This window comes from Heteronotia binoei, chromosome 4 (assembly GCF_032191835.1).
Source record: "Heteronotia binoei isolate CCM8104 ecotype False Entrance Well chromosome 4, APGP_CSIRO_Hbin_v1, whole genome shotgun sequence".
Classification (NCBI taxonomy): Eukaryota; Metazoa; Chordata; class Lepidosauria; order Squamata; family Gekkonidae; genus Heteronotia; species Heteronotia binoei.
In genome coordinates this window covers 103196458-103218565 of record NC_083226.1, presented here as the reverse complement: position 1 = coordinate 103218565, position 22108 = coordinate 103196458, and the positions used below count along the sequence as shown (strand labels likewise).

The 22108-nt window shown below is 42.6% G+C and overlaps 1 protein-coding gene across 2 annotated transcripts in view; it reads right to left on the bottom strand.

Annotated features, from left to right (window-relative positions):
• The window catches only part of REEP5 (receptor accessory protein 5), a 38168-nt gene extending 17917 nt beyond the window's left edge, over positions 1-20251 (bottom strand). The window contains exons 1-2 of one of the 2 annotated variants that reach the window (XM_060235608.1): positions 19845-20251; positions 18734-18827 (exon numbers count right to left, since the gene is read on the bottom strand). In XM_060235608.1, coding sequence (XP_060091591.1) covers positions 18734-18827; positions 19845-19962 — 212 coding nt within the window. In that variant the 5' untranslated portion in view covers positions 19963-20251. Of the gene's footprint in view, positions 1-18733; positions 18828-19113; positions 19788-19844 lie in introns of those variants that run through there. The other variant, XM_060235609.1, reaches the window with a different exon arrangement.
• Between the last annotated feature and the right edge of the window lie 1857 nt (positions 20252-22108).

Sequence of the window (22108 nt, the reverse complement as noted above, 5' to 3'; positions counted from 1 at the left end):
CTAGCCACCTTGGTAGCCCCTGTAAGGGCAAAAAGGAGGGATACAAAATTTGAAAATAAATGTTCAGAAGAGAATAAATCAACAAAGAAAAGGAAAATGGTTCTCCCAATCCCCACAATTCTGTTATCTTGACAAGCAAAAGTTAGGGAACATATGTTTGCTGAAGCAATGTACAGGTTCATTTTAAGTGTGAAACCCTTCAACAATGATCCTAAATCTCTGAATCAGCGAGAACTCGCATTTTCACAAACCAGTGCTACAGCAACATCTTTCACCAGGAGTGAATCTAAGAGGACAACATTTAAACATTATTTGTTAACAAAAAGAATAAAAATAAGTGGATGTCAGATCGTGTTTAGAAGGCTTTGGTGAGGGAGGATTTTTTTTCCTTTTCTGCAATTCTGTATTTACATTAAAGACTCTCACAGACCCATTCCCCATCCACTACTTTAATGGCAGCGCGTCTGAGTAAGTCAGTTGGAATTTCAGTTGTCACAACTAACTACTAGCTATCCAGTCATATCAAACTTAATACTTTTAAAATTTAAAAAATGTTAATATGCCTGCTATCAATTAATATTTGATATCTCAAGATACTGAGCCATTGTCACATGACAGGATGCAAAACTGACTGCAGAGCAAGCCATACTAAGTGTGATATGATATAACTGTAGGGCCTTATTTTAAATCTCAGAGGCTTAGTTACACAACAGGAATGTTTATGAGGTTGCAAAGAGATTTGAAGGCTTTGAGCTCAATGGATCACAATCATAGAGGAAAATATTCTGTGAATGATCATTTTCCTCAGAGGTCATTTGTAGTCTAATTAGAAGGCAATTCTAATTAGATTGGTCACATTAAGTTTCCAGATCCAGATTCACATGACTTTAACAAGCTGAACAAAAAGCAGCTGGACATCTCCTTTGTAGCCTTAACTCATTTGCAGTATGGAAACAAGTCATGTCAGACTAACTTTAAAAAAAAAAAAACTTACTATGTTGGTGGATCGGGGAATGCTGAAGACACAGTTTATCTTAATTTCAGTAAGGCTTTTGACAAGGTTCCACATACTATTCTTGTTGACAAACTGGTAAAATGTGGTTTGGATCCTATTACTGTTAGATGGATCCATAACTGTGGTTTGGATCCTATTACTGTTAGATGGATCTATAACTGATTGACAGATCGTACCCAAAGACTGCTTGTGAATGGTTCCACCTTCTCTTGGAGAAGAGTGACAAATTGATTATCTCAAGGATCTGTCCTGGGACCTGTTTTGTTCTACATCTGTATAAATGATTTGGATGAAAGAACAGAGGAAATGCTTATTACATTTGCAGATAAGGCTAAATTGGGATGGGTAGCAAATATGGTAGAGTCCCGTGGTGCAGAGTGGTAAAGCTGCAGTACTGCAGTCTGAGCTCTCTGCTCATGACCTGAGTTTGATCCCGGTGGAAGCTGAGTTCAGGTAGCTGGCTCAAGGCTGACTCAGCCTTCCATCCTTCTGAGGTTGGTAGAATGAGTACCCAGCTTGCTGGGGGGAAAGTGTAGATGACTGGGGAAGGCAACAGCAAACCACCCCGTAAAAAGTCTGCTGTGAAAACATTGTGATGCAACGTCACCCCAGAGTCAGAAACGACTGGTGCTTGCACAAGGGACTACCTTTACCTTTTACCTTAGCAAATATGGTAGAAGACAAGGTAGCATTCAAGATTATCTTGACAGGCTGGAAAACTGGGCTAAAACAAAAAACCCCACAAATTTTAATGGGGATAAATGTAAAATTCTACATTTAGGTAGGAAAAAATCAAATGCATAATTATAGGATAGGGGAGACTTGTCTTGGCAGAAGTGTGTGTGAAAAAGATCTAGGGGTCTTAGTGAACTATACATTGAACATAACTCAGGAGTGTTGTGGTAGCTAAAAAGGTATATGCAATTTTGGGCTGCATCCACAAAAGTATAGTATCCAGACAAGGTAGAACATGTCCAGAGGAGGGCAATGAAGATAGTGAGGGATCTGAAGGCCAAGTCCTCCAAGGACAAGCTGAAGGGGCTGGGTATGTTTAGCCTGGAGAGGAGATGCTTGAGAGCTGATCTGATAACTGTCTTCAAGTACTTGAAGATCTGTCATATAAAGGATGGTGCAGAGTCGTTTTCTGTTGGCCAAGAAGGTTTGGCCAGAACCAACAGGTTGAAATTTAATAAAAAGATGTTTGGCCAAAGATTAGGAAAAACTTCCTGACAGAGTGGTTCCTCAGTGAAACAGGCTTCCTTGGGAGGTAGTGGGCTCTCCTTTGGAGGTTTTTAAACAGAGGCTGGATAGCCATCTGACAGCAATGCTGATTCTGTGAACTTAAGTAGATCAAGAGAAGGAGGGCAGGAAGTGTTGCATCAGTGCTTAGTTATTGTGGCCCTTTCCTACATGCCCAGGGAAAAGGTGATCACCACTTGGGGTCAGGCAGCAATTTTTCTCCAGGCCAGTTTTGCCAAGGATCCTGGAGGGTTTGTTAGTTTTTGCTATCTTCTGGGGATTGAGCAGGTGTCACTGAGTTTGTGTATTTGTGAATTTCCTGCATTGTGCAGGGGTTGGTCTAGATGATCCTGGAGATCCCTTCCAACTCTGTGATTCTAACAGGAAACCCAAAGGTGCTTTTGTCAATCCAGCAAAGCTAGCCTTTTGTTACAGCTTGGCATAGGGTTGCCAATAGGCCAGAAGAAAAATGTCCTAGCACTTTATTTTTTAAAATACACTTTTTTATTAATTTTCTTATTTCAATAACACCACAAATAATTCAAATAAAAACATACAAGAGAAAACCTAACTTACAAATTCTTGCTGACTACTTATTTCCAACAATATGTCCATTGGAGATTAAAATAACCAACTGGCTTTCAAAAAATGGAAAAATTGAAAGTTTAAAGGTTTGTAGTTTTCCAATAGTTCATCAATGTTCTCGAGTAGAGGAAACCACCGAGCATGATAATCTGAATGTTGAGACTTCTGTGGTTTTGATATTGTCTGCTATTTTATCCATTAATAGATGAGTCCAAATTTTTTGTGAACTAGTCTTTAAGTGTGTGTGTGTGGGTGTCTTGTTTTTTCCAGTATGTCGCGATTGATGTTTTCGCAGCAGATAATAATAAAGTGATAAGGTCCCTTCTAATTGGTGGAACTGAGCTTTCTTTCCAAAAATTTAGGAGTATAGTCTCTGGCTTCCCAGATACTGTATATCCAGTAATGTCTTTAATTTTGGAAATTACTTGTTGCAGGAAAGTTTGTATAACCTTACAGCTCCACCAACAGTGAATAAATGACCCCACCTCCCCACATCCCTTCCAACATAAAGGTGATATTGTTTTAGTAATATGATGTAATTTAACAGGAGTTAAGTACCACCTGGTTAATATCTTAACACCTTGTTGACATATATTTATAGAGTTACTGGAGAGCGTATAAGACCATATTTCTTCCCATTGTGTTTCTGACAAGGAAAACCCCAGGTCTTTGTGCCAAGGATCTACATATGAAGGTAAGGTAATAGTTTCTGTCTTTAATAATAAATCATAAATATTAGAAATAATCCCTTTCTTCCTAGGTTCCTGAATCAGTAAAAGTTTTTCAAAAGCTGCTGGCATTTGATGCAAAGAGCTTTGTACTTCTGGAGTGGAAAACAGGTGTTGGATTTGGAGATACTCAAACCAAGGCAAAGGAGCTTGGGCTAAGGCATCGAGTTTTGATTTTTCTAATAGTTTACCTTTTTTAGTTAGATCTGCTAGTCTGGTTAGCGAAGCCTGCTTCCATATCCTGAATGAGTCCCTATGTTGAGTCAGTTTGAACCACTCTTGACCAGTAAATGTAGAGGCCAGAGAGATGCCGGGAGCCAGGCATTTTCTTTTACTATGCCAGATTTTCAATAAGGCTTCTAAGAAAATGTTTCCCTTTCCCAGCCCTTTATAATCTGTTTTGTTCATCCAAAGAACTTCAGCATATGATGTTGATTTCAGATATACTTCTATTGATTTCCAGTCCAAATTCAATTTAGGGTTCAGTAACTTGATAATTGGAGAAAAAACTGTGGCCTCATGGTATAAAGTAATATCTGGTACTGCAAGGCCTCCTAATTTTGTGGGCCTTCTCATTGTTAAAAAAATAATCCTAGGTTTTCGAGTATTCCAAATAAAATAGGACCAGTTCTGTTACCATTTTTTAAGGCTGTACACCTTGCGATTTATATAGGGAGAGCTCGAAAAAGATATAAAAATCTGGGGAAAATAAATGATTTAATAGTGTCAAGTTTTTCTAAACAGGTGAGATTTTTTAAGTTCCACCGTTTTAACATGTTATTGGACCATATCAAGAAAATTAACTTTAAAGAGAGATTCTAAGTTAACAGGAATTTTGACCCCCAAGTAGTGCCAGATTTTGTTTACCCATTGATACTTATAACGGGTTTTAATATAGTTGTGGGATTGTACCGAGAGTTTTATGGGGTATAACAATGTTTCATTAACATTAACTGAGAGTCCAGAGTGACATCAAAATTGAGCTAAGATTGATTCTAAAACTGGAAAGGATTGTATGGGATTAGATAAGTATAATACTATGCCATCTGCAAATAATGTGAGCTTAAGCTCCTGTTGGTTAATAGTGATACCTTGTATACTCCTGGAATTTCGCATTAGGTTAGCCAATGGTTCAATGGATATTGTGAAAAGTAGGGGAGACGGGGCAGCCCTGTCTTGTTCCCCTAGATAATCTGAAGTCTTGTGAACAAGAGTTATTAATTGTAATTTGTGCCTTAGGAGATACATAAAGTGAAGCAATAACATTTAGGAATTTGGTGCCAAAATTCATTAGACTAATAACAGATTTCAAAAAGATAGGTTCCACCTGGTCGAAGGCTTTTTCTATGTCTAAAACCATAAGGAGATTGTTATTCAAATATTGCTTGCTATATTGTATAACATCTAAAGTTGTTCGAATGCTATCTGTTATATCATGACCAGGTACGAATCCAGACTGATTAGTATGGATATAAAAGTCTATTATCTGGTTAAGTCTGGTTGCCATTATAGTGGTAAAAATTTTGTAGTCACAATTTAAGAAGGAGAGTGGGCAGTAAGATTTGAGGCAGGTTAGATCTCTACCTTGTTTAGGTATCACTGTAATTTTAGCCTCATCCCAAATTGGGGGTTTAGTTCCATTGCTTAAAACTGAGTTACAAATGTCCAATAAATGAGGTGATAGAGTGTCCATAAATGTTTTATAAAATTCAGACGGAAGTCTGTCTCTTCCAGGAGCTTTGCTACTTTTTAAATGTTTAATGGCGTCCCTTACCTCCTGCAAAGATATTGGGGAGTCCATAAACCGTTTATGGTCCTCTGTCAGTTTTTTAACTAGATGATTTGACCTTAAGTATTCATCTATACAGGATGTATTTGGATCACTACTTGTATACAAGGCTTGGTAAAATTGCTTAAAAGCATGGAGAATTTTTTCTGATGTAACTTCCAAGTTACCATCCTTGTCCTTTATTGATGTGATGGTTCTATTAATTTGTTCCCTTTTGAGTTTCCATACTAACAGTTTCAAGGATTTGGGGTGCCAAAACCAGTATTTCTGTTTCAGGTAGAGCAGTTTTTCTGAACCTGTTACCTCTAAGGCTTCCAGTTTTTTTCCTTTCTGTCAACAGTTTCTTAAAGTTTTTTTAGACCCACTGTGTTTGTGGATGTCTTCTATTTTTTTTTATTGTAGCCATAATGTCTTGTCTAACTAAATTTGTTTTTTGCCTCCAGGCAGAATGATGGAAATAAATTTGCCACGTACCACCAGTTTCATGGCATCCCACACAATTTCTTTGCGGACTCCACAAGACAAATTCACCTTAAAGTATTCTTGAAGTTCTCTGTCTACCTCAGTGCATATTTCCTGGTTCAATAAAATATTTGTGCTCAATGACCAAAAGCATGCTTCTTTTTTGTCTTCAATTTGTATTATACATTCAGTCCAAGCGTGGTCTGACAAAGTTCTTAGACCTATATCCGACTGAGTGGCCTTCTTTAGGAGAGAGGGGGAAAGTAAGATGAAATCTATCCTAGTGAAGATATTATGTGTGGTTGAGAAATAAGTGAAATCTTTGACACCTGGATGTTGTACCCTCCAGATGTCTATGTAGTTGGATCGGGGGGAAACCTTTCTTAAATTAGGATATTTAGGTTTGGACCGATGGCTAGAGGCTAGTAGGTTTGTGTCATATGTTCTATCCCAAATGGGATCAATCACACAATTAAAATCACCTCCTATGATGGTGCGGCCCTCCTGGAAAGTTTCCAAAGACTGTAATGTCTTATCTACAAAAAGTTCCTGCCCTTCATTTGGGCTGGAAATAGTTGCAAAGGTATATTTTGTGCTGTTTAGAAGACCTTTTAAAAACAAAAAATGCCCTGCAGGGTCAATCTTTTTTTCTTGGCTTTGAAACTGAATATGCTTAGAAAAGAGAATTGCTACACCTCTTGACTTGGAGGTGCCTGTAGCTTGGAATTGTAGATCAAACCATTTGGATTTTAAAACAGGTAAGTCAGACCTTTTAGAATGTGTTTCCTGGAGCATTAGCACATCTGTTTTTTGTTTAGTAAAAGTAGTACTTAACCTTTTAGATTTAATTCTATCATTTAAGTCTCTACAGTTAAGAGACACTATTTTAAGTTTACTACTCATAATAAATTGTTAACAGTAAATGAAAATTAATGGTTATAGACATTAATAACTGTAACTTTTGCAAAATATAGGGATCAGTGCCCCTGGAGTTTTGTAACAGTATACTGAGTTCCCATAACATTATTAGTACCTGGATAAGAGTCAGCAAACATAATGAATAAAACATATTTAAAACTTACAATACACCAAATCAAAAAATAAATTCTTTCCAAGCCTGGTCTATCTAAGAGACTCAACTCTCAAAGCTTGTCCCTCAAAATAGGACTAAAGCTGACAGGAGAAACAATACTCTCTTGCCTATATTCAAAAAGCAGAATAAACTCAGTAACTTCCCTCATTCCCCCCCCCCCCACACACAGAAAAGTTTCAAATGTGATGAAATACCCAACTTAAGAGTTAAATTAGAAAAAAACTTAACTCATCTTTACCCTTTAGCTTTTTAAAACGTGTAACCACTTTTTTGCATTTAATTAGTCTATTCTGGAGCTTTCTTCTTAGATTTTTTTTATTGGTTAGTGGGGCTTGATGGAGGTGACTTAGAAGCAGAACTTAATCTTGAAGGAGAAGCAGGACACTTGCAAAGCAGACAAGGCATAGCCTGATTACAAGTCTTCTGCCATAAACCTGTTGCCTTGATGTACTACTATAATGTTGCACGGGGATGCCCACTGGAACTTATAGTTGTTTTCCATTAGTTTAGTGAAAACAGGTTTCATTTTGCGCCTATGTTGGAGCATTTCCTGGGACAAGTCAAGCAGGACTAAAATTTGTTTATTTTGGTATGTTAAGTCTTTCTCCAACCTGGAGAATTTTAAAATGGTATCCCTCGTTCTATGGTCTGGAATATTTGTCAGGATATCTCTGGAGAAATTGTCCACATTTTTAGGCATGGGGCCCAGTTGTATTGCAAAGTTTATAAATGAAACAACCCCTTCTTCCAAAGTTAAGAGGTCTGCTAACCATGTAGGGTTGCCAAGTCCAATTCAAGAAATATCTGGGGACTTTGGGGGTGGAGCCAGGAGACTTTGGGGGTGGAGCCAGGATACATTGGGGGCAGAGCCAGGAACAAGGGTGTGACAAGCATAACTGAACTCCAAGAGAGTTCTGGCCATCACATTTAAAGGGACAGCACACTTTTTAAAATGTCTTCCTTCCATAGGAAATAATGAAGGATAGGGGAACCTTCTTTTGGGGCTCATAGAATTGGACCCCCTGGTCCAATCATTTTGAAACTTGGGGGCTACTTTGGGGAGAGGCACAAGATACTATACGGAAAATTTGGTGCCTCTACCTCAAAAAATAGCTCCCCCAGAGCCCACGAAACCTCCAGATCAATTCCCCATTATACCCTATGAGAAAAGATCTCCACATAGGGAATAATGAGGACGTTTCCCTCTCCTCCACACACACACACACCCTTCTCGCAAATCTGATGTAGGGGATTGGCCTCTCTACTCACCAGCCAGCTTCTTTACAGCAACACAGACACAGAAAGTTGAAGCCTTTCGCCACCTTCGGAGGTGCAAAGGCACATGGTCCTTTGGGGCAGGGCAGGAAGCAGCCTGGGAAAGCTCCGGCTGCTGCAATGGAGCTGGGTGGAAAGGGGAGAGGCAAGGAGAAGCTGCTGCGATCCGAGGTGGGAAGGGAAGGGAAGAGGAGAAGCATCGGGGATTGGTGGGAAGGGGAGAGGAGAAGCTGCTGGGATCTAGGCTGCACGGGAAGGGCCGCCATTCCCCCCGCTTTCTGGATTTTGGGCGAGCGGGGGGGGGGGAGGCTCCAAATCGGGGGTCCCCCGCCCAAGCGGGGGATTTGGGAAGCCTATAACCATAAGGCTAGGAAGGCCTGGAGATTTTTCTCCCCTTCCACAAATTCTGGGAGACCTAAAATTTAATATTTTTTTCTCGTTGTTTATTTTCCAAAGTCATAAGTTTATTTTTCGCCCACCTCTCTGAGGCCTGCAGGTTTTTTATTTCTTCCTGATGGGTCAGCACTGACTCCATTGCTGATTCAGTCGTTTTGCTTACCTCTGCAAAGGTTTCAGTCATAGTTTGTAGTTGTGTGGTCACAGGGAGGATTGCAGTCTGAATTTTAGTAGCAATATTTTCTTCCAGCCGTTGAACAGTGTCGAAGAACTCCATTGATATTGCAAGGACCTCTGGCACAGCACTGGGTGTTCCGGTGGCCATTTTGGAGGATGCAGCTTCTAACTGCTCATCCTGGGCTGCCTCTCCGTCAGGTCAAAAATAAGAATTTAGCAGGCCTTGGGAGCCTTCTTTTTGCTTCTGTTTTAGTCTAGACTGCTTCCCCTTGGATTGAGGCATTAAGGTGAGTTTTCGAGTTGGGATGGTTTTTAATGGGGAGAGAGCTCCAGCATTAGGCGTCCACCATCACCCGGTGCTACGCCACGCCCGTCTTAGCCCTTTAGTAGAGATTTAATGGAATGTTATTTACTAGGTGATGTTATTTACCACCATGCCATGAAAAGCTTCACTGGCCAATTTCTACATATAAAGCCTCCATTAAAGTGACAGGATCCTTTTCTCCAGCCTGCTGGCAACCCTTGCCATGGTGCTGCACCAGTCCATGCACTACTTGCAGGCAGCAGCTACTTGGCCTGGCAATGTGAAGAGTGTTGTTTCTGTCTGACTCTGGAATGGATCCTATCAACCCATTCCACCAGGGATGGTACATGGCTCCCCCACACCAGCAGGATGTGCCATTGCCAGCAAAATAATAAGAGTCTACCCCCCCCCCCCATTTCTTTAGCAAGCTCAATAGAAGACTGACAGTGTGGAAAAGTTCCAGAACTTAACATATGAAGTATACACTGCAATCCAAAGCAGTTAAAACATTCCTAGCCCATGTATATACTTTGTGTCCCAGCTTTTTGTTAAGATCAACTAAGAATTAATTTTTTCCAAATGCTCTACCCTATTTTTTATTGTATTTAAGAGTCTACAAATGGTTTCCCTCTCGATGGTCTATGTATTTCATGAACATTTATATACTCTGTACCTTTATGTACTACTTGAGCCTTCAAAGACATTTAGATTTGTCTGATTATTTAAGGAGGATCCAATAACACTAATTTTAAGAGGTAGATGGGTTATGGAAAGGATTTTTCATAAAACCTTGTAAACCACAAAAGCAAACCAGATCCATCTTAAATAGCACCTGAAAGGCATATGTTTTCCCACCACAGTTCTCCTCCCTTAATAGTTCTTTTGTTTTAGATAATTTAATCACTAATATAACTACTTTTACTTAGTACATGACTAATTATTATAGAATGTACTTATTTTGCAGAGGAGATTTCTGCCACTCCTATTCACAGCTCTAGTGCAAAACCTGTATAATAGGGTTGCCAATCCCCAGGCGGGGGCGGGGGATCCCCCGGTTTGGAGACCCTCCCCCCGCTTCAGGGTCGTCAGAAAGCGGGGGGAGGGGAGGGAAATGTCTGCTGGGAACTCTATTATTCCCTATGGAGATTTATTCCCATAGGAAATAATGGAGAATTGATCTGCGGGTATCTGGGGCTCTGGAGGGGCTGTTTTGGGGGGTAAAGGCACCAAATTTTCATCATAGCATCTAATGATCTCCCCAAAATACCCAAGTTTCAAAAAGATTGGACCAGGGGGTCCAATTCTGTGAGCCCCAAAAGAAGGTGCCCCTATCCTTCATTATTTCCTATGGAAGGAAGGAATTGAAAAGGTGTGATGTCCCTTTAAATGTGATGGCCAGAACTCCCTTTGGAGTTCAATTATGCTTGTCACAGCCTTGATCTTGGCTCCACCCCTAATGTCTCCTGGCTCCACCCCCAAAGTCTCCTGGCTCCACCCCCAAAGTCCCCAGATATTTTTTGAATTGGACTTGGCAACCCTACTGTATAATAAGATGTGAGAGAATAACGTATAGTATGACAGAGAACCTCCTGCCACTCAGACTCCCTGTCCTCTTTGGTTATACAGATCAGCTAATGAGCAGGCAGCATTAAAAGGGCTGTCTTCAAGCTAGTTCTCTCTATGACATGGGAGGCACAAAGCAATTTCAAATATTTATGGGGGGAAAGATATTGCTCTTGCACACAATTGCAATGAGTCAGGAAGAAAGCAAGACAAAACTTGCTGTTGCACTTAACTAGGCAAGGCTCTGCCCTTTTGTACCATTTAGCATGGGCAGAAAGTCTATTTGCAGGCAGTCACCAGCTGTGGGCAGAAAATATCTATGCAGCTTCTCACACAACAGCGTAGCAGCCAATGCAGGTAGTATACTTCCCACAGGCTTGTGGTACATATGAAGCAAAAATTTCTGCAACTCCACAGCAACTTATCCTTTTCAGTCCTTAAAGCAGTAATTATGATGGGCAAGACCAGAGGTGGACAAACTTGCTTCATGTAAGAGCCACACAAAACAAACATCAAATGTTTGAGAGCAAGCAGGCAGGCCACTAGGGAGGGAGGGAGGGAGGAAGGGAGGAAGGGAGGAAGGAAGGAAGGAAGGAAGGAAGGAAGGAAGGAAGGAAGGAAGGAAGGAAGGAAGGAAGGAAGGAAGGAAGGAAGGAAGGAAGGAAGGAAGGGAGGGAGGGAGGGAGGGAGGGAGGGAAAGAAAGCAACTAACTTTAAATGCATTCTCCAAGCTGCCAGCTGACTTAGCTTGAGGTGATTTAAATACATTAATGCCTTCTCCAAGTGGGTCAATGGGGTAGTAAGGGCTTCAAGAGCCACACAATATGTGTGAAAGAGCTACATGTGGCTTCTGAGCTGCAGTCTGGCCATCCTGGGCAAGACCAAATAAACTTAAACTTCAAGGAGACCAAGGTTCAAATCTTTAGGAAGGCACCTATTTTGGCATTTAGATGCTCAGTGGTCCTGCATGTTTTAATGTCTAACACGCAATAGAGATTTCATTGTATTTCCACCACAGACATTAATTAATGTGACGCTTTCCCTCCTACCGGCTAATTGATGTGTATCTTGTTACTCCTAGGCTGAGAGTCTACAAGCTATGTCCTCATTCCGTGCAACCTGAAAATATAAATCCACAATTTATCATTGCATTTAACCACTTCCTATCACTCCACACAATATCCCTGCAATGGCAGCCAGCCTTAATGTACAAGTTAAGACTCAAATGAAATCTTGCAGAATTTTTACTACTTAAGGTACCAAAGTAACCCTGAAGTAAGCTTGAAAACTTGTTAGGGCAGTACCCTCCACCCAGGATTTGCAAGGCAGAGGATGATAAAATAGGCAAGGCAGCTATATACCAATTTACACTTAATGGAAATCTAGTCAAATTGCTTTTACAAATGTATTGTACAGATTGCCAGGAGCTGGAAACTTCAGCTTAAGGCTAGTTCTGCACATATTCTCTACTCAGGGTTTAGTGCTGTTGGGAAATGGATATTTTCCTGTTTCCCCACAACATTATGGTGCCTTCACACAGCTTCCAGGAGTTCATCCCATTTTTATACATGAGAAAATATGTAAATACAGCCCCTCTTCTATTACAGACAGAATCTCTTTGTGATTTCTGACAGTGAGTTTCCTCATGTCTGCTGCAACTGCAGATCAGCTATTCTGTGCATGCAATGTTCTTACATACTGCTGGACTGGTATGTGCCTTTGGAAAAGCAATATTAAAAGATTCTTATCTCCCAAATTCACTTCACAGAAGCTGTGATCATCAATGCCAATATAGCTATAGCAGCCATGATGACCTGATTGCATTATGAAGGAGACGCTGATCTCACTCTGCATTTAAGTGCAGAGCCAGTTTGGTGTAGTGGTTAAGTGTGCGGACTCTTATCTGGGAGAACCGGGTTTGATTCCCCACTCCTCCACTTGCACCTGCTAGCATGGCCTTGGGTCAGCCATAGCTCTGGCAGAGGTTGTCCTTGAAAGGGCAGCTGCTGTGAGAGCCCTCTCCAGCCCCACCCACCTCACAGGGTGTCTGTTGTGGGGGGGGGAAGGTAAAGGAGATTGTGAGCCGCTCTGAGACTCTTCGGAGTGGAGGGCGGGATATAAATCCAATATCTTCTTCTTCTTCTTGTTTGAAAAGACTTCTTTTGCCATTATTGCTGTGTTATCCTAACAAGAGTTACACCTTTCTAAATCCACTGACTTCAATGGACCTGCTTATGAGGTTTAACAAATATTTAAATTTTGACTGCCTCTAGCTTCTACTGTGCTTTTACAGGAAAATGCTGACGTGTCCAGCGACAAGTAGAGAATCACCCAAACTAAGAAGGCTCATAAAATACCCTCAAGGGGATGATGATTTGAGGGAGGGAAGAACTAAATGCATTGACTTGATGTAGAAGTTTGATGATATAAGCCACCAGCAGAAAAGAGGAGGAAGTGATTTTTGCCTTACTCCCCTTCTTGCTTTCCCCTGATGCTGTGTGGCATCTTGTTCACAAGAGTTTCCCAACAGCAGACAGAAAAGGCAAGAAAAGATCCAGTTTACCATCACCAACACTTTTAATGAGTTTTCCCAGAGGGTCCAATCCATTTACTCTGCTCTTTCATAACTGCTGTCTAACTAAGAAATCTGAGGAAGGAGGAGAGGCATTACATTTGCTCATTTAAGTGCCTGACTTGTCCTCAAACATCTTCCAGTGGAAAACTCCCACTGTGGACCACACGGCAGCATTCCTCACACAAGAATGCAGACTGCAACAAAGCACACAGCCAGACCACATCCACATGTTGTGGCTGCTGGATTGAACCAGACCTTTGCAGCAAGATTCCTATGATGGTAGTGGCATGTTCTCAAGCTGCCAGCATTACAATAAATCTCTGTAGGTGCCTATAAACATACTCCATGGGGGAGCTAAATCAAACAAGCTGCATTTTTGTGCAAGCCCCAGTTGGGAGCTTTTCAGCTGGCCTAACGCCTAAAGTGCTTGTGTGGACACCTGCATTATGTATAAACCAGACTACATGATTTTGGTCTGCCTTCTGTCCAGTTTTGTAAAGCCTTCTATTTTAATATGCAATGCTGTTTTCATTCCTGTTCCTAAACATATTTACTGAACTACCTTTCTTAACATTATTCACAGCAGCAAGTTCAAGAATATATATAAGCCTCTGCTTTGCAAGCACAGTTAAAAAATATGTAATAGGAACAGTTTTAAAACCACTAGCATGGCTTTTAAAAATTCCTGTAATACAACACCAGCTATAATGGAGAAAACATTGAACTGGGCCATCTGAGAAGAGAAGAAAGGCACTTTATACTTTGTTCATTGCATTATACCAGGTAACTCAACTGAACACTTCATTATGTGAGATGCAAATGGGGCTCAACTATATGCCAACACTGGGACTCCATCACTCTCAGTAGCTGTGGCTGCTGCCAGATCCATTGCCATGTCTTGGGGCAAGTATGGCTTCAGACTGGAAAATGAAGGGGGTTGCAACCACTGTCCTCCTCCTCCTATTCCTCTCAGCAGGCACTTCCCTTGCAGCCTGGAGACACCATCTCTTGATCCCCATCAGTCTGGCTTTCGCCCGGGCCACGGGACGGAGATGGTGCTGGTTGCCATGGTAGATGACCTTCAACGGCATCTGGATCGGGGCGGCTTGGCGGTACTGATGTTGTTGGACCTATCGGCAGCATTCGATACGGTCGACCATCGGTTACTGACCTGCCGCCTCGCCGACGCGGGGATCCAGAGGTTGGCCTTACAATGGCTTTCCTCTTTCCTTAAGGGTCGGGGACAAAGGGTGGCAATTGGGGATGAACTGTCCCGGAGACACACGCTTGACTGCAGAGTGCCTCAAGGGGCGGTGCTCTCCCCGATGTTATTTAACATCTAAATGCGCCCCCTTGCCCAGTTGCCCGAAGGTATGGGTTGGGTTGTCATCAGTACGCTGATGACACCCAGCTCTATCTGCTTATGGACGGCCGGCTTGCCTGTGCCCCAGAAAGTTTGGACCGGGCATTACAGGCCGTGGCTAAGTGGCTCAGGCTGAGTGGGCTGAGACTAAACCCGGCGAAGAAAGAGGTCCTTTTGGGCCATTGTGGCCCGGGAGGGGAAATCCCCCTGCCAGTTTTTGACGGTGCGCCACTGACAGCGGTGCACAAGGTCAAGAGTTTGGGAGTACTATTGGAGCCTTCCTTAACGATGGAGGCTCAAATAGCAGCCACTGCTAAGTCCGCATTCTTTCATCTTAGGCGGGTGAGGCAGTTGGCTCCTTTCCTGGAACATGACGATCTAGCAATGGTGATTCATGCAACGGTCACCTCGAGTTTGGACTACTGCAATGCCCTCTACATGGGGCTGCCCTTGTGCCGAACTCGGAAGCTGCAGTTAGTGCAGAATGCCGCTGCCTGGCTGTTATTAGGGCTCCCAAGATGGGAGCACATTCGCCTGGGGCTCCGGAGTCTGCACTGGCTGCCGATAATATACCGAGTATGATACAAGGTGCTGGTTATTACCTTTAAAGCCCTATATGGCCTAGGACCTGCCTATCTTAGGGACTGTCTCTCCCCACATGTTCTCCAGAGAGTACTGAGATCGGGCTCTTAAAATCTGCTTGCTATCCCCGGGCCAAAGGAGGCCCGTCTGAAATCCACCAGGGACAGGGCCTTTTCTGTAACGGCTCCTTGCTGGTGGAACCAGCTGCCGGAAGAGGTGAGGGCCCTGCGGGACCTTGGCCAGTTCCGCAGGGCCTGTAAGACAGCCCTCTTCCGGCTGGCCTATAATTAACTGGCATTAGAAATTCTATAGACGGTTCAGTGTAGTATTTTGATAGATCGCTGTTTAAATGTTTTATTATTTTACTATTTTAACTGTTGTAATTGATGTATTTTAAATTTAAAATTCTATGTTAGATTTTATATGTTGTGAGCCGCCCTGAGCCACTTCGGTGGGAAGGGTGGGATATAAATTGAAATAAACTTAAACTTAAAACCATCTCCTTTCTCTTTGTGGTGCAGTGCTAGCTCTTTTTAAATACCTACCCAAACTGTTATACTTAGTAAGAGGATATGACTTCTTGCCAAAGCATAAGCCCTATGAAAGTGCAAGGTCAACATGCCGATCTAAGCAATTTTGGGAAGCCCTGACTACTCTCCAAACTGTTAAGTGGCTACCTGTTTCCACAACTGGTCAGGCCACTACTTCCAGATTTGCCCAGCTGGCTGATGGCACTGCTTGTGTCCACTAATTGTCTGGCCTTCCTGTGGTCTTGGCCATTCATTTGCAAGGGACTTGGATGAAACCTGCCACATCACTTGACTCAGGCAGGGGTATGTCCAGGATTTAGCCTGATGCCAACTAACATAAAAATCACATCATAACTAAGATAGGAATGGTAGGTAGAGAGAACTGAGACACTGACATTAATTGGCCTGATAAGATGAATGTGAGAACTCAATGTCTTTCCAAGTTCTGTCTGCATTGTCAGATCTGTGTTTACATATTCACACATGCAAATTTTGATGCAGTCAACAAATGATGAACATGAGTATGTGGAACGTGACAATATTCATTAAAGGAACTGGGTCCTGTCTGGAGTTACAGCCATGGAGAAGGTTGCCCAAGTGCATGTTAAGATGCCACAATATTTCAACTTACGAAGAAATGTGTAGAGTTGCATCACACCAATACCCGCTTCAGTATGAAGCAATGCTTACAATTGGCAACAATAGGATACCATTCATACTCGAAATATTGGGAGTTAAAATCCCCAGCTTTTCTTTTATACTGTCTAGCATATCAATCACACAGCTTTAAAGTGCTCATGATACTTACTCAGCACAGTGTTCCTTTATTTCACAACAAGATCCATCCAGCAAAGCTTCGAGTTTTTATTACATTAAGGTGTGGCTCTCATCCTAATATGTACCAGCTGTTGCCAGCTGCCAGCCTTTAGTCAATATCCCCCTAAGAACAAAACCTCATGTCTCGAGAATCTTTATGGCATTCTATTCTTAAGGGCTGAAAGGTACATCCTGCAAAGGGTAACAATCCCATCAAGACTGTAACATTTGTAACTCTTTTGTTTTCCCCTGTAATCAAGAAAGCTTAAAAGTACATAGCTCCACCTTGATCATGCCAAGCCAGATGCTCTAAAATGACTATGCATATACTTAAATATTATCTTGGCTATTCTAAAGAGGAAAAACAGCAACGTATAAGGAAATACAGCCAACTGCTTCATCATACAAAGCAAGACTGAGATGGTGAGTTTTCACTCTGTAGAGGGTGGGTACTTCTGGCAGGAAAGATTCCTACCTATGAGACAATAAACACAGCCTTCAGCTTAAGACTAAGCCTGCTTGCTTCTCTCTGGGTTCTTTCCCACTTTATAAGCACTGTGAATTCAGTGTCAGACACATGGTATAAGATCAGCCTCTTGGGCAGAAGGTCCTCCTCCTGAGTGCCAAACTCTAAGGATGCCAGAGGCTATCCTAAGAGAAATCTGTCATTAGGAAGCCCCGTGGTGCAGAGTGGTAAGCTGCAGTACCGCAGTCCAAGCTCTGCTCATGACCTGAGTCTGATCCTGGCAAAAGCCAGGTTCAGGTAGCTGGCTCAAGGTTGACTCAGCCTTCCATCCTTCCGAGGTCAGTAAAATAAGTACCCAGCTTGCGGGGGGATAAAATGTAGGTGACTGGGGAAGGCAATGACAAACCACCCATAAAAAGTCTGCCATGAAAATGTCGTGACGTCACCCCATGGGTTGGTAACAACTCAGTGATTGCACAGGGGACTACCTGACACTGCTTTTTTTCCCTGAAGGGAGTGCCCTTTTCTCCATATATTTTTCTCTTTTTACATTAAGAAATAAAATAGGGACACAACAAATAACACCATAACTATAGTGTCCAAATACCAAGTCACATAGAATAGCAATATAGATAGCAATAGAAAGAAAAAACAAATTCATTTACATACCGAGAAGTCTAATATCCAACACTAGATAACACATACCCAATGCCATCCATCAAGTAAGTCCAAGAAGACAAGATCCCATTTCTTACAACCCCAGCCATCTAAAATAATGGTCATCCATAGGAAGTATATTTTTATTGGATAAGAGAGTCAAAACTGGTGACCATAGCTCCAGTTGATCTACATGGGAAATGATACCAGGAAGTCCAGAAAAAAACCAGATTGCTTGTTATTCTACTCATTAAAAATTGTTCTCATAGCTTAGCATACCATAAATTTAAATAAAGGGAAGATGGTTGATTCCAGGCACTGGCTACAGTCAACTTGGCAGCTGGTAATAGGTTAGATATCAGTACTTTGGATGTGTGTTGGATGCATACACCTGCCCAATGATCAAAAAGTAAAAAATCAAGAAAGATGGGGAGTTTTATGGACATTATGTCACAGATTTAGGAGTGAACTTGTTTCCAAAATTTTTTGTATAATTGGGTGTTCCCACCGTAGGTAATACGCTGTGCCTATGTTGCCACCTTTTTTCCAACAATAAAGATCATAGGTCTTTGACATTAAATGCAGTTTATGTGGTGTGATGTACCAGTGCAACAACAACTAAAAAAACCGCACTCGAATATCGGCTATTGGGGAGGTATTCACTGGTGATCTGTTTCCATTCTGCCTCATTAAAGGCTTGAGGGAGTAGGGAATTACATTTAAGTTGATAAGTTAAAGAGGCCTTACTTAAATTCAAAACCAGTAACTTATAAATTGAAGAAATCAAGCCCTCAGATTTGAAGGCATACTTACTTATTATAGTTTCAAAAGAAGTTAAGGGCCTATTAAATTAACTTTATTCATCAAGTCATGTATACAGGAATACAACTGATAATATATTAGCCAAGGAATCTTCTCACCAGTGAGTTTAGACACTGCTTTAAGATTAAAGATGAGTAACTGCCCAGCCCTACTCAGTGTGACTGTTTGGCAGCCACTTGCAACCAAGTACAAATACAAAAAACTGGGAAATTTCTTTCTATCCCACTGCCCACTCCCTCCACAGTGATCTGCTTCTAGAGCAGCTCCCAGCATGCCGGAAGAGAAAGAACACTTACGAGATGTACGCAGGGTAAACAAAGCCGATCAAGTTGCAGAGCAGAGATGCTCCATAGCCGATCACCAGATAGACAGCCAGCACACCAACAATGGCTATCTCAAAGGAAAGCAGAAAGTCAGTCAATCAGGAAGGGAGGCCTAAATGCAAACACACACATGCACAACCCAAACCAGGGCCTGATTACATAAAGTTGGACATGTTCTCTTAACTGCAGAAGAGAGGACGAAATAAGGCAAATCATCTTCTGTGAAGCTCAGAGAGCACACAGAGCAACTGCAAAGAAAGAGTTGAGGCACCACATCCTGCCCATTTACTGGCAAGTTTATTAAATGCTAGTTTGGTGGAGGCGGGGAGGAGGAAGAATAGAAAGCAATTAACCTGTAATACTGAAGGGGTACATGGCCGATCACTCAGGCAAGCGGAGACTTGAGCCCAACCCAGACACGTCAGCTATTCAATTACTATCCAGTGGAAATCACTCTCCTCCTCCTCCTCCTCATTTCAGTACATTCACTCTGGATTCCCTTCAGACCGCCGGAGGGACGGTTCTTTCACCTGCCTGACTCTCTTAAAACGCTGTGTGTGTTTGTGTTTAACAGGAGGTGCCTCGCAACATGGCTTAAGAGGTGTTGAGAGCTGAACGCAGGCTCCAGCAGCAGAGGAGGAAGAGGAAGGCATCGGCCTACGGAAACCCGAGCACAGCTGCCCTTGGACGTTCAGCCTTAGGGGCCCAGCGTCCCACACCTGTCCCTCCCCAGATGTATGGACTTCCATAAATATCGCGCAATCAAGACAGGTGCGAGGGCTTCAGCAGCCGCTCCCTAGGATATTAAAAGTGGGGCGGATGGGTAGGCAGGAGAACGGCAAAGAAGCTCACGTTCTCTTCATTTCAGAAGAGGGGAGGGGGTCCCAAAGGGTGCAAGGCACTCCTTAAGCCTCTCTTGAAAGCGTGGTCCCGTTATTGCAGCCTGTCTCAGTCTCCCAACCAATCAGGGGTTCCACCGCAGTTCAAGAATCCTTCCCTTCCGGTATCCATTTCTAGAGCATTATCTGGCAGCCTCTGAGGCCGAGGAGGGAATGACAAAGCGCGGCGGGCCCGCGAGACTCACCGAGGGCGACGTAGGACCTGTTTACCCCAGTCCTGTTCTCGATTTTCTCCAGAACGCTGGTCAGTAAATTCTTCTCGTGCAGGAACTTGTCGAATCTCTGCCTCATAGACGCGGTCATGGCGAGATCTTTCTCGGGGCGTCCGGCTGGCCTCTAGTCCGAGCAGTGATTGCAGGTCCACCTGGGGCGGAATGGAAATGTATCCGCGGGGCCGACGCTTCTACTTGCTTCCACCAACCCGCGCCCAACCCGGACCTGCCTCGGCTGGGGAGGGGAGAGGAGCGAGACGTCAGAAGCTGCATCACGGGAGACGCGTGCGCGCCCTCGACGTCGCATAAAGGCAGCCGTGGGCTAGGCCTCGCTCTCCCGCGAGAGGGCTGCGCCCGGCACAGCTGCTATAGCCTCAAGCGGCTGGCGGTGGACAGGAGCGGGGCGCTCGGCTGCCCGCGAAGAGAAGACGCGGACGAGGCTCGGGAGGGACGCGCGTTACACAGCTGAGCACAGAGTAGCATCGACATTTCTCTGTCTTGCTCTTCCTTTGAAAGCCATAGGAGTACTGCCCAACTCGATGGATCCACCAGGGTTGCCGTGGTGGTCTGTAACTTAAATCCAGTGGCACCAAACTTACTTAACGTAAGCGCCACATAGAATAAACATCAAATGTTTGACAACCCAAGACATGAACGTCAGGTGTTTGAGAGCCACAAGGCAGGCAGGCAGCAAAATAGAGGAGGGAGGAAGAGAGGAGAGGTGGAAAGCAAGCTACTTTAACTTTACATACATTCTCCAAGCCTCCCAGCTGGCTTGGAGAAGTGATTTAAAGAGACAAATGCTTTCTCCAAGCTGGCTGACAGGGCAGTGGAGGCTTCGAGAGCTACACAATATGCATGAAAGAGCCACATGTGGCTCCTGAGCCACAGTTTGGCCACCGCTGAGTGGCACCTTAAAAACTAACTGCATTTATTGCTTCTATCAGTCAGAACTCATTTTCTCAGATACAGTGGCTGGCGATACTCAAATATGATGTGCCACAACATGCTACATCATACACATTTTCTGAGTTAAAGAGGTGACAGAGGGGTGAGTCAGATGGGTGCCTTCTTATCTGGGATCTGAAACGCATTCAGGGCACTTCCAGGAGGTCCTGCAGCCCCACAAATTCTCTCCTGGGCACTGGGACTGTGTCATTTGTGGTATTGGTTACTGCTGAATCAAGTAACATACTTTAGTAGTAATAGGATGAGTGCTTGCAGAGAGGGTGGGATAAAAATCTAAAGTAAATAAATGAAAATAAATAAGGATATTTCAGTCAATTCAGTCTTATTCCACAGGAATAGCAGGGAATATTCTGTAGCCTCCCGCTAGACAGAGGAAACAAATTTGGCCCCATCACATCTTGGCAAATAAAAGAGGAAGACATGGAAGTAGTGACAGACTTCACATTTCTGGGATCCAAGATCATTGCAGATGGTGACTGTAGCCATGAAATTAAAAGACATTTGCTCCTTGGGAGGACAGCTATGGTGAACCTGGGCAGTATAATAAAAAGTAGAGATATCAGCCTGCCAACAAAAGTCTGTATAGTCAAAGTGATGCTATTCCCAGTAGTAGCGTATGGCTGTGAGAGCTGGACCGTAAGGAAGGCCAAGCGCAGAAGAATAGATGTACTACAAAAAAGAAACATTGCAGAAGATACATAAAAAGAGGGGAAAAGGGGCCCTGACAGAATGGGGAAAACAAACCAGTCCAAATATATCAATTATAATTCCACCTCCCAATAAAATGCTCAGATCATTCTATCTACAAGTATAAAAATCTCCTTAAATATTACCTTCCTTTCTTCTTTTACCAGACCAAAAAAGGATAATTTTTTAAATAAACTAGTAAAGCAATATAAATCTAAACAGTTCTTTTTAAACACAAATTAAATATAACCAGTTAAGAACAAGATTTTTTCTTTCAAGACTGTCTCAACATCAAATTTATCTAATTTAACTCACGCCTATAATAAGCACAAAGTAAGTTACTGATTTAGCAAAATCCTTATTAAAAGAAGCACATAAAATCATTTTTGTCCATAGCAAATTACATAAAATACGTAAAATACAACTGAATATTTTGTCTATCTCTGTCTAAACCATTTCTCCTGATAACATTAAAAGCAAGTTTGCCAAATTACCAAGTCTACCAGATTCCACAGCAATCATGCTATCTGCCTTTTTCACCCTTGGTCCTATTCTTACATCATTATAAGCAGTCTCACTAA